Source organism: Ranitomeya variabilis, chromosome 4, assembly GCF_051348905.1.
Source record: "Ranitomeya variabilis isolate aRanVar5 chromosome 4, aRanVar5.hap1, whole genome shotgun sequence".
Classification (NCBI taxonomy): domain Eukaryota; kingdom Metazoa; phylum Chordata; class Amphibia; order Anura; family Dendrobatidae; genus Ranitomeya; species Ranitomeya variabilis.
The window spans coordinates 111,275,288-111,288,376 of record NC_135235.1 but is presented as its reverse complement, the minus strand read 5'-3'; the positions used below and the strand labels follow the sequence as shown (position 1 = coordinate 111,288,376).

At 40.5% G+C, this 13,089-nt stretch overlaps 1 protein-coding gene across 1 annotated transcript in view; it reads right to left on the bottom strand.

The window, feature by feature from the left end:
* MICU1 (mitochondrial calcium uptake 1) overlaps window positions 1-13,089 on the bottom strand; it is a 294,629-nt gene that overhangs the window by 133,907 nt on the left and 147,633 nt on the right. Inside the window, exon 6 of the mRNA XM_077259125.1 lies at window positions 3,138-3,252. Coding sequence (XP_077115240.1) covers window positions 3,138-3,252 — 115 coding nt within the window. The remainder of the gene's footprint in view (window positions 1-3,137; window positions 3,253-13,089) is intronic.

The window sequence follows — 13,089 nt, the reverse complement described above, 5'->3', positions numbered from 1 at the left end:
ATGCCCTAACATTATAAAGGCTGGACCATAGCTAACAAGCACGTTCTACCTATTGTGCCCCCCATTTCCTTATATATTGTATCCTTTGATGGAGCCTTCGGCTCCGGTTGGAAGGAAACAGATCTGCTCCATTGACCATCACTGAACCATGGATACGTTAGGAGGAAGCAAGGATTGGGACCAGTCGTTTTTGACAGTCTCTTAATATATTTTTTACTTTCAGTGTTTAGATTTTATTCTCATTATGCCGTTAACCGATCGGGATATTTACCGTACTTTTAAACTACAGCGGCATTCAACAGGTCAGCAGTCAAAGGGTGGAGCTGCACTCCACGGGCAGCTGTTAGAGGCAGATGATGGCTGAACATCACTCACAGCCATCATCTGCTGAGAAGGATGCAGGCTCAGTTACTGAGCCCTCATCAAAGTCAGGGAGCCAACACATGACGTAGCTATATGTCATGTATCGGTAAGGGATTATAATAATATAGAAGCAAAGGCCAATTTATGAATGAGGGAAATTTTATATTTGTATGTAAATAAACAATGGCCCCAGAGCCAATGTCACCCCATTCTGACACAGTCTATGACTATTGCATTCTTTGTACAGGTCTTATTTCTATACCCAAATGCCGTTTCTTCATAGGGATTACTATGTCTGCATACCTTTTGTAATATTTTTTTTTTTAAATATGCCTTTATTTTCAACAAGGCCCTTGTCATTAGGTTATATTGTCAATTTTATAACCAGCCATTGATTTAGCAGAAATTAACAGAACTCCAAGGTGTCTTGTAAACCCCGAGTATGAACAGACCTGTTATATTTTAATGCTGAAGAAATCACAGGAGAGAATAAGCAGCAGGCTATTAGGCAGCGGATGTAGGCTGTCACTGCTTGAGGACAATAGCAGATTGCTTTTCATCCCCTTTTACATACAGTTCATTAGCTTGATGTTCCTTAGCGGTCTGTAAACGCATCTGGACTCCGGTTCTCAGACACAGCATTAGACAAGCACGGGCTGAGCAAAGCTTCTGCCTATATTTTATGGCAAAACCTTTCTAAGCTACTAATCAATCAGGCAAACATGCAGGAAATAGACAATTCCTACACCACAACCTGCATGTTAGCTGGAAAAAGTAACAGTAAGATTTGGCACATGAAAATGTGCATATTTAAATCAACTCTAAGAGAAAAGTGTAGGAAAAAAAAAACATTTTGTCGTGGGACAACCACTGTATCACCTATCCACAGAACTTGTTGATCCTTACAGACTGGTAGAATGGGTGAACCTTTTCTACTGTTAAATGGTAAATTGCCGATGCAGTGCGCATGCTCAACCTGCTTTATTCATTCCCTATGGGGGTGCCCAGCGCTTGGCTCTTTCCAGTAGCACAATAGACAATGAATGTTGCAGTGACTGGCCTTCCGTCTGTTGCGCTATTTGTTTGTAACAAGAATAAAAGTTCCTCGTCATGGATAAAAAATCCCTAATATGCCAATCCATAAGAGGTTACCACCCAGTAGTACATGCTTGAACATATCTTCACAGAACGGCCAATTCATCAAGGCCAAAGATTTTCTTGCCTATCTTGGTGATGGGGCATGAAAGAGTCAGATGCTCCTAATTCATTAATAGGCGCACACCTATTGATGAATGAGGAGCGTCTGACGAATGCCATGCACCTTGCCACAAACTTGACTGAATTAAGATTATTGAAAGGGAACCTGTCACCCCCCCCTGGCGTTTGTAACTAAAAGAGCCACCTTGTCCAAATGCAGCATTACTGCTGCACAAGGTCTTTTAGTTATGCTCCTTGCACACTCTGAAATAAACACTTATAAAATGTGTCCCCTCATACCGTGAAATCGCCAGGGAGGCGAGACTTTCCTTCCTAATCAGACGCAGCACAGCCATCGTTCATACCCCCTTGGCGCCGGGCACCACCTCCTCAGCGTTGTTTTGAACTGTCCCGGCGCCTGCGCTGTTATGCTATCCCTTGGCCATGCGCAGTTAGCGCTGCCCATCTTCTGACATCATTTGATGTCAGGCTGACTGCACCTGTGCGGCCGCGCTGCCCGAGATCCCGCCCCGCAGTGTCTTCTGATTCATTCACATTGCGGGGCTGGGATTCATGGGAATGCGCAGTACATATCTTCGCCTCTCACTCATCTCCCTCCGCCTTCTTCAGACTGTGTGCCGTCACGGCCATGGCATGCGATTAGGGATCAGCTGACGCCACACAGTCTGAAGAAGGCGGAAGGAGATGAGTGAGAGGCGAAGATCTCCTCGGGGTGGGATCTCGGGCAGCGCGGCCACACAGGCGCAGTCAGCCTGACATCAAATGATGTCAGAAGACGCCCGGCGCCAAGGGGGTATGAATGACGGCTGTGCTGCGTATGATTAGGAAGGAAAGTCCCACCTCCCTGGTGATTTCACGGTATGAGGGGGCACATTTTATAAGTGTTTATTTCAGCGTATGCAAGGAGCATAACTGAAAGAGCCACCTTGTCCAAATGCAGCATTAGTGCTGCACAAGGTGGCTCTTTTAGTTACTAACGCCTGGGGGGGTGACAGGTTCCCTTTAAAGAATTAGACGAGTTGTGGAGTCACTCCTCTTTAGCATATGCCCCTCCGGACCCAGCTCTGCCCATATTGGCGGTGCTGGGAGCAACTGGCGTGAAAAGGTTAGAAGTTGCAAAATTTTTGAGCAACTTCAAATTGAACAAAAATTTTGCTAAATTTCAAAGCAAATTACACCAGAATTTTGGCAAAATTGCTTGATGGGTCAGGGGCTCTGTGTTGTGTAGCTCATCTATTACCCCTCCAAGAAAAGTATTAATGAATTAACAGTTGGGTGTTAGCATTCCCTTTGCCAATTAGGTGTTTCTGACATTGTCTGCAATGAGTGGACAGTGAGTATGCAGAGATACACCACCAACTCGTAACACCCAGTTGTCAAATTTTTTATACACTTCAAAGTGGAATAACCTAGGAACAACATTGAGTCCTAAGAAAATATTAGTCTAAAGGCTTTCCCACATATTTACTGTTATTATTCAAACTTTTTTTTTTTTTTTTTTCAATTTGAAATCTCAGAGCTTATACTATTCATATTTAATCACCAGGCATACTTACTTGATAGAACTGTGGTAAGGAATATATAGTCTGAGAATGAGATCAGGCCACATTCACCCAACGTGTAGAAAATACTATCCTCATCTGCAAACTTCTCTCGCTCTTGAGAAATTTTCTATAAAATGGACACAAAAGCATTAGAAATGGACACAAAGCAAGGCCAGTCCTGTGGTACTACACTGAATAATGGTAACATTTTAGCTTTCAAAGCTTTCTATGAAAAAATAAAACATTGAATGTACTCCAGAACTAATAAACACTAGCCAGGTTCCCATTTTTATAAGTAAAAAAAAGTAATGTAACATTATAGGGGCATCTATATAATAATAAAAAATTAGGACTAGACACAGAAAGCTCTGAAAACTAAGAAAGAACTAAATCCTGAAACTCTGACAGAGACTACTTGAAGACTAACAAACATATAGATATAGACATTTGTAGAACAAACCACACTTCATATACAAAAAAGGAGGTCTATAAAAAGAAAATCAAAAGGATCTTGCAAACGTAAATGGAAAAGTCATGCAATTGCCAGAGCAGTAAATGTTTATACATCACAAGCACGGAAGAATCCAGTAGATGAACACAAAACAGAAACACCATCACATTAGGGTCCAGTCCATAAACTGTGCCCTTGGTTACCTCTGTCTAGCGGAGATCCAATCATATACAAGATAAAGGAAAGAAAATTGGTTAAACATGAAGGCAAAGAATTATGACATAATCAGCACCGATGCAGAAATCCAGGAGGCTGGACCCAAGAAATTCTCAAAGCCTGCAGCTGTCTTGGCCAGATGGCTGGGTTACACCGGGGAATGTGTTGCTACCTCTAAACAGAGTGATGTTATCGCTGTGCAGACAGGGAATTCCAGGGATAACACATGTGCATATGATCTATGAGAACAGACCGTGATACATCTCTAATGACCGTGTGATACACCGCTAATGGTGAGAAGAGGAAAGGAGTATATATTTAACTTCCGTTATATCAAAGTTAAAGCTCTTCACGTAGCGCCTAAATAACAAATAGGAAACGTAATGGTGGATACGTCAAATTTCTATTGTTATGCAAAGGTAAGACGAACAAGGAATGAAGGAAAATAGGAAACCATAAAAGGGTCATAGTGACAGCAGGTGCGAAGAAGGAAAACAAGCAAGCCTTCGGGATGTGTCTAGTTTCAGCACTGGGAGTCCATTTTTACATGAAATTGTATTATCTTTATACTTATCTATAAGTAGGAAATTGCAATCATCAACAGTTTAGCCGGCGTCATAGATCCTAGGTAACTTATGTTTGTGTAATGAAAATGAGAAGGTGGTTAGGGAGCAGTGAAGTTAGTACTGGACTCGTTTCGCATTAGTCTGGAGCCATGCGTTTGCTGATAGTTCATGACATATTTATAAGGCTTTAATCATTCAACAAAGACAAGATTCATAGACAGAATATTTTCCAGATCCAAAGTTTGGGTCCCCATCGTTGGGTTCTCGTTCAAGCTTGGGTATGGTTCTAGTAAGCCAACCAAACTTTAGAATAAAGTTCTGGCCAGGTACCAGATCCCGAACATCCACTGATCCACTCGTCCCTACATATAAACAAACAGCACAGTCCGCCAAGTAATATCCACAGAAATAAAAATAGATATGGCTTTCACTGAAAATATCTCACATGACGCTTATTACAGAAGAGTCAAGTAAGAGGAAAAAGGCCGCCATGTTCTAGCTGTAGTACTGCTCATGCCTATTTCACTATTTACCTATGGAATAAAATTTGGATCTTTATTTTCGATGAGTGCCATACCCATTTCTACGGATATTATATTGCATTTCAAACTAGACTGTAGCAGTGGCCAATAACCGAGGCCAACAGGCAGTAAATAATAAAATGTAAAAATCACACCAGTTTTGAGGGTTTTTTTCTAACCTATTTAGCATAAGGAGAATAACCAATCCAGCATTGTGGGGATGGGAGAGATTTCAACCCCTTTTCTAGGAATCACATATATAAGTGTAAAGCATGTAGTCTAATATTCACATTAGCCATCCTCTGCCATTTTCAGCCGCGCTCCAGCATCAGTGACTCCAGTTGTGATCGGCCAAATCACATAGCGGTTTGTTGTGAAATAGAAGTCACTTTTAACATCTTCCCAATGCATGTCTATGGGAATTAAGAACAAGGCTCTGTAGCCTTACTGTGAGTCCCACAGACTTGTACTGAGAAAACTGACTTCCGGATCAGTCAGTGAACCAGCGGCTTACAAAAGCCATCACGTGATGCCGAAGCGACAGGAGTGGAGCTGAAAAAAGATGAAAATGCCAACCGGTGAGTATGTGACTACATGCATTACACTTACATACGTAATACCTAACAAAGGAATCAGGGAAAGGGGGCAGCCAGAGTGGTGCTTTAAAGAAGCAGGTAAAGAGGATTAGTTATAGAATGGGCTTATAGAAAAAACTAATACCATTTTTATGGTATTATAGAAAAAACTAAGCCTGTGCTTTAAAGCACTCCGATCAGTTTCTTCTTAATTTACTGCAGTCATCATATTATATAGGGCTGTGTATTTACAATTGCTCATTTTGCCTTTCTACCCAGCTAATTGTTCTCTTTCCTCTGCTCTATATAGAAACAGGAAGTCCCATTTCCCTGAAAAAACATTCCCCTCTTCAACTACTGACCCAACTGCAACATACTCCCTCGCCAGGGATTTTTGCAGGGACTTATGAGTCATGAAGGGAAAATTGACCTCTTGTTTCTACATGGACCTCAGAAGGATTCAGCCAGTAAATTTTTAATCACATGATGTCATAGACCTAATGGAAAAGACAAAATTTAATAGGGTAGAAAGGCAAAATGAGCAATTGTAAGCACAAAGTGCTATATACGTTAATTTCATTATTGCAATTTATTAAGGATAAAAACTTTGTTGGGAGTGCTTCTTTAAGGATTGTCAGTAGATGGACATATCTGCCATGTCATTGTTTGTGAAAGTAGCACCGTGCCAACATATCAAATTTGTATATACAATATTGACAGTGTGATGCCAAGGCTCTGAGTCCCACATTCCCACTACCGGAGACACTGATCAGTATCCTTATAGATAGGCAATACTAGTTCATAAAGAACTGATAACAGAAAAAAATATATAATCCAATCTATTAATATCTCCAGTGAAAAGATATTGAAATTGATTAACTATTATGACACTGACTTTGTATGAGGAACATGCCAACAATGATAACTTGTATTCCCAAGCAGAGTAGGTCTCCTTTTTCTATGCCTGAACATGTAATGGCTTTGCTCAGAATTTGGTCTATGGTCATTTCTGTAGTGTTGTAAAAAGGAAAAGAAATCGATTGTTACAGTGATTATTAGCAGAATCCATTGTGTATGGACAAGGTAGTTAGCAGTGATTGGTGATGGGAGACTTGTGTTCCGCTCTGTGATGTGCTTATAACAGAAGTTTGCACAAACCGACCATTATCCGCTAATGAACAGCGAGAGAGCGATGTTCTAGCTGCAGAGTGTAGGTGTAAGGAATGGCGCAGCAGTAAATGAGCTGAGAGCTGTGTGTGGCCAATCATTACCGGAGAAGTCAAGCTGTAAGGTGTAGTCCGTGCAAAGTGCGGGGCTATTTGGGGGCAGGAACCAAAAAACTTATAAAATCCTTCATTGAATGGCCCATAGCAAAGTAAATCTCTAATGAAAACTCATCATCTTTGCCAACAGTATGGTCGCCTCATTAATATTTTTTCTAACTATCACGTGGGCAAGACCCTAATTCATTGGCTCCACTGCACAGCAATGTAATTTTCTTTCAAATGTATTTACTAAGAAAACAAAGCAGATGGATCATCGACATATTTCTTATTTTTAAAGGAGCATTCTACTTCCAGAAAATAGAGCTTTTTTGAATTGCACAAAAAAAAAATTGAGTCAGTTTTTTTGTTACGTGTACAATTGTTATTTATGTGGACAGATCATGGGGGGCGCCTCACGCTGACAGATTCCTTTAAAAAAATGTGAGAAATTGATCAACTATCTATGAGGTCCTGTTGCTCTGTGAAAGATATCATCCATACCTTTGGCTGTGGTCAGAGCACGTCACAAGCCTCTGCCTGCCCAGCTCTTGTCTCCACCCAACACCATGTTCTGCTGCTCGCCTGCCAGCACACCACCTTGACTAAACAGCCAGTGAGCTGTCAGTCAAACAGAGAAACGTGGGAATGGACGGAGAATAGAGCCAGGGAGCCAGAGGCTTGGGAAGAGCTCTGACCACACCCAGTGAACGCAAGCCATATTTGCATTAGAATTAAAACAGTGCTTTTTCAGTAATGGAGCAACAGATTGCATGAACAAAACGGTATGGTTGACACAACCTTTGACTATGTTAAAGACTAATAGCTGAATAGCATATCTGTCGGCATTAGTGCTGCCAGGAATTGCAGATCTACTGCTATTTTTGACTGTATTAGGGGAGCTGTCATTCACCACGCAAACATCCATTTAAGTCATATTTCCATTTAATTTTGTTAGGTTATGTTCATTTGCTTACACTAGGGAAAAATAATAATATTAGAGGTACTCCCCCTCCACAGGTCCAGGGCTGCCTCTCTGACGCTGCTCCCTGTCTTTAGCTACAGGCTGCAGTGACGACACCATAAAGCCAGCACACATAGCCAATGCTGAGCCCAGTGATTAGCAGCTGTGATCACGTGCATTGTAGTGATGCGTCTGTCCCTGGGTCTATAGAAAGTCAGGCTCAACCTTTACATGAGACCAGACCTTCTTTACCATGGGAACTATTAATTAGTGGAACAGTCAACCTCAAGAGCTGGTCATAGCGGGAACCATTGATGGTTTCAAAAAGGGATGCTTTTTTAGAAGAAATATATATTTCTGTAAATATGTAAAGCTCTTTTCTGAAGGTTTGCTCCAGTGGATCGGCAATTGGTAAATTATGGTTGGCATATATCGATCCCCTTTACCATTTCTCATCCCTCTGTTGAACTCTACGGCCATGTGTCTTTTTTAACGGTATAAATATAAACTACGGTATGTAACCGATGCAGCCAGGAACGGCACAGACTGGTCGCAGTGGTGGAGTATCATCACCGGACCTGCAAAGGATAAGTACCGGTAATTCTGATATCAGTTTTCATAAGGACATGTCCATGGGCAAAATATTTGGCAATAGCAAACCAGTCTAACGTCTTATCAACTATCAAACAGCTTATGGTACATCTAATATTTTTAGGCAACCTATTAGTTTAAAAAAAGGAAATTTATGCAACAAATCTCCTATGTGTGAATTTACTCTGAAACAGGTCTGATTCCAGTGAAAATTTCACTGATGGGGGAGAGGAAAGCAAGTTTTGCAAATCCATTTTGCTCCATTCCAACTGAAAACTTTATCAATAACAATAAAATAAAGCAGTCTGCTGCACGATTTGATCTGGTTAAAAATCATCTTTCTTTTTAACAAACTGCATCAAGGGAATTGTTTATCGGTGTTTCCATCTGTTTCTTTCTTTCATCTGCCATCCTATGCTTACAATGGGCTGGGGTAAAAAATAATTAATCCAGATGTAACAAAACTGTATCCTGAAATGACTGATGAGGACTTTACCCTTGAAACTACATGATGCCACTAAAACTAGTAAAATACATTATTAATTTATAATAATCTTTCTTATTAGGTAGATAAAATGAAAAAATAAATCCCTAAATAGTACAGAACGATTTGTTTCTTGACGTCTAGTTTGGCTTTGGCATTTCATTTAGAACAGACTGGCTGTAAAGTTTTATCTTGATGATAAATCAGTTAGTGAAAGTTATGAGAGCTTCGCGGACGGCTCCGAATAACAAGCATTGGAACGGATTCTCTTAACAATGGCTGGAGTTGCTCGGCAATCCGATCCAATCAGTTTCATTTAGCTCAGGCTATTTGTTGTAAGCCAAGAGAAGCGGCAGTGACAATGGAGCAGGTTATCACTATTTGAATTACATGAAAGCCTTTAATCCGCGGCTTTCCTGCAGATATAAAAGAAGGCTTACACTTTCAAATGGTACCGCAGCGGCTTCAATATGCATCAGAGCTCGCGTAGAGACCGTCACGTCGTTTACATATTTGGATGTCAAATATATCAACTGCTTTATATGACCATTATATATATATATATATATATATATATATATATATATATATATATATATATATATATATATAATCACAAGCAAAAAGAAAGTGGCAGCACTCACCAATCTTCTTAAAACAGATAAGCCTTTATTCCAATAAAATCTTCACGGCTCGGGGGTGCACATATGACAGTGTCAGGTCCAAACGACGGCCGTTTCGCGCCAATGTGGTGCTTCTACGGGTCAGTGGGTGGGCGGACATGACGTGGGAAGAAGTATGTGCTCAATGAACAACCCCTCCCATCTCAGCCCGCCCCTCCACCACACAAAATACTTAAAAAACTAGCATTTAAAAACAATGACATGAATGTCAAAGACTAAAAGGAAGAGGATATCCAGATATATTATTGCAGGATGCAATGAGGAGAACGAGTGAAGGGGTGACCAATAACATACCAGAAGTGAGAGGTGCAAAAGAAAAAAGGTTCACATTCTGTTTCCAATATAGCCCTATGTATCAGCATAAACGAGCTGCCATTAGGAAGAATTGGCATCTCTTGGAGAAGGACAAAGACTTGACAGGTATAGTAGCTAGAGGCCCATTGATCTCCAATAGACGTAGTACGAGAGTAAGAGACATTTTGGTATGTAATATTACGAAGGAGAAAAATAATTGGCTCGAGCAGGGTGCCCCAAAGGGGAATTTTCGTTGTGGGCATTGCCCCTATTGTAGGTATCACGTTACAGACCGGATTTTGAATATAGGCCCAATTACCCATAAAGTAACAGTTTATATCTTGTAAGACCGATCATGTCGTGTATGTAGTATTTTGCCCATGTGGGCATTACTATATAGGGAAGACGATACGGCACTTATATATACGGTTCAGAGAACATTTCAAATCAGTCTCATCAGGCAAGGGGGTACCTAGGCTAATTAGCCATATTCGAGAAGTACATGGGGGGAACCCCAGTGTGATGACGTTTACCGGCATTGAAAAGGTAAAGTTACCTGCAAGAGGAGGGGATGTCCATAACCTCTTGCTAAGGCGGGAGGCGAGATGGATAATACGGACAGGAGCTATGGGCCCAATAGGACTGAATGATAGGGTGATCTTTTGCGCTATAATGTATTGTATTTTCGTGAATGTGTTCTGCTTTTCGATCCTCAGATATGGTTCTTTGTCCGCATTTTGTGTCTGTCTCGTTAATTTTAATTTTACTTCAGGTATCGCCATCGTTGATAATAATTTTGTGATGCTCCATGTTCTGATTGTATCCAGGACTTGTTCACATGTTCCGGTAAAGTTCCAAGTGGGACTGGGGGATGCACCGATGGTTATTCGTTGTGATAGTAATTGTGGGTATGGAGAAAACATCTTTATCTCTCATGAGTAACAGTGAAACTAACTTCATGCCGATATAAGCATAATCTAGCGATATTCATGTCATTGTTTTTAAATGCTTGTTTTTTAAGTATTTCGTGTGGTGGAGGGGCGAGCTGAGGTGGGAGGGGTTGTTCATTGAGCACATACTTCTTCCCACGTCATGTGCGCCCACCCACTGACCTGTAGAAGCGCCAGATCGTCGCGAAACGGCCGTCGTTTGGATCTGACACTCTGTCATATGTGCACCCCCGAGCCGTGAAGATTTTATTGAAATAAAGGCTTATCTGTTTTAAGAAGATTGGTGAGTGCTGCCACTTTCTTTTTGCTCGTAAAATGAATCTGTATGCTTCTTTGGCTAAGCACCCGCGATCGAGTGGCCAGCTCCAGCTGTAAGTCGGTGTGTTCGGCGGGTGGACGCCCTGGTGGTGCGGTCAGCTGTTTTTTTGCTTTTTGTTGAAAATACATACAATGGAAAAACCACACAAACTGGTACTCGAGGGACAAAATTAGGCTAAATACCAATGCAGCATGCTGTTCAGAGTTGATTAGTAACGGCCAAGAGGATTTATGGGTAGAAGTGCTGTCAATAGACCGTACGGTCTGTACGGCCATTATTACATGGAACACCAGAATATTTTTTGGCAAAATTGTAGCCTATTCTCAGGCCACCAGGTTGATGTTCTTTTTGACCTTACCCCTATTCTGCAATGTATAGTTCAGCTTTAAATTTCATCAAACTTTATTGGGATTACAAATATAAAATAAGACATTTCCCAAAGGGAATCGGTCACCAGGTTCTTGATAACTCAACTGATAGCAGCATAACGTAGAGAAAAATACCCTGATTCTAGCTATGTGTCGCTTTAGTATACTGGGTGCAGCATTTGTGATACCATCAAAGTTCTTAGATGTGGCGTGCAGCAGAGCTCAGAAAGCTAATCCTGCCCACAACACAGCTTTCTGTGTACAGTGTATGGTGACAATGCGTTGCTCATCAGTGCTGGGGGCCAAGTTGGTCTTGTAAGGCACATGAGAACTAGTCCAGGAAGTGATAATCTCCTGCTGATAAATCACTCACTGTATTGAAACAAAAGCGCACAGCCTAATAAGTGACACATCCCTGAAATCAGTGTCTCAGTCCCTACCTCATACTGCCCTCAGATTACATAGCAAAAACCTGCAGACAGTCCCGTTAAGGGAATTATTAATAAGGAAATGTCTATTCCTTAATGTCTGTCCTTTATTAACCCCCTATACCTAGCCAGGAAATGTAGCTTCTTTTGACTAGGTGACAAATGACAGTTGTCCATAAGTTACGGTACAAAATCGCAGTCCATAACTGCAACGTCCTGTACCATAGTTCTGAAAAGAACAGCGGCTCTGGAGCACAAATGTCCGAATTATTAAAATACCTAGCAGACTTACCATGCAGTGAAGTGCTACCACGTCATATCAGAGAGCTGTGTATCAAGTCCTTTCATAGGCAGCAAATACTAAACTTTTCTACATTTTAGAGATGGTCATCCTTTCGTAATTTAGCAACACTGCCTCTTAAAATCTGGAATTATGGGCAGACCATCTCTGCTACAGTTAAAAATGTATTTTTTTTTTTTTTTTAATATAAGAGGTCGCTGTATAATCAGGTCCATAAGTAATATGAAAAGCTTTGCTGTGAAAAGAAACCTTTAAGCATTTATAATCATCATCCAACAAAACTGCAGATATAGAAGATTTATTGCACCGTGCGGGCCGGGTATTACTAGGACACAGTGGTTCCATTGCTTTAGATGTAATCTATGATGGCTATGTTCCCTTAGCACCTGCAAGGCATAGAAACGTTGGCAGAAGAACAAGACCTGACATTAAAAATAATCTTTTAATGCGATCATTAGAAAAATAAAAAGGGACATAGGAACCGTTTCATGTCCACAAACATTCTTTACTAAAAGAATCAGCAATTACAGGATATAGTCATAATAAACCATAAGACCAAGACAATGTTATTTTCACCAACCCAGGATAATTCAGCAAAAGGAATGATTTTAATTGTGGTATATTAAAAGTGTTTAGGTTACTGCTCACAAAGTTTTTTTTTTTTTTTTTTTTTTTTTTTAAGCGATTTTAAAGAGAAATTCACGTGAAAAATGTTTCTCTGACAATGCCTTTAGCTCTGGTTAGGGTTTTTTTTTTTTATATATATATATTTTTATTCCATGTTTATTTTTTTGCAGCCTTTCACTTGACAGTGTCAAGTTGGGAGGAAGTTTCACAGAGAGCCAGCCACAAAGAAATTACATTTCACTTTTTTTTTCATTGACTTTTTCAAAGCCTCGTTGTAAAAAAATAATTTTACGAACAGCAATGTGGATTTCCCATTTAGTATTCAAACAGTATTTGGAGAGGCTTTGTGTGTCTACGTAAAGAT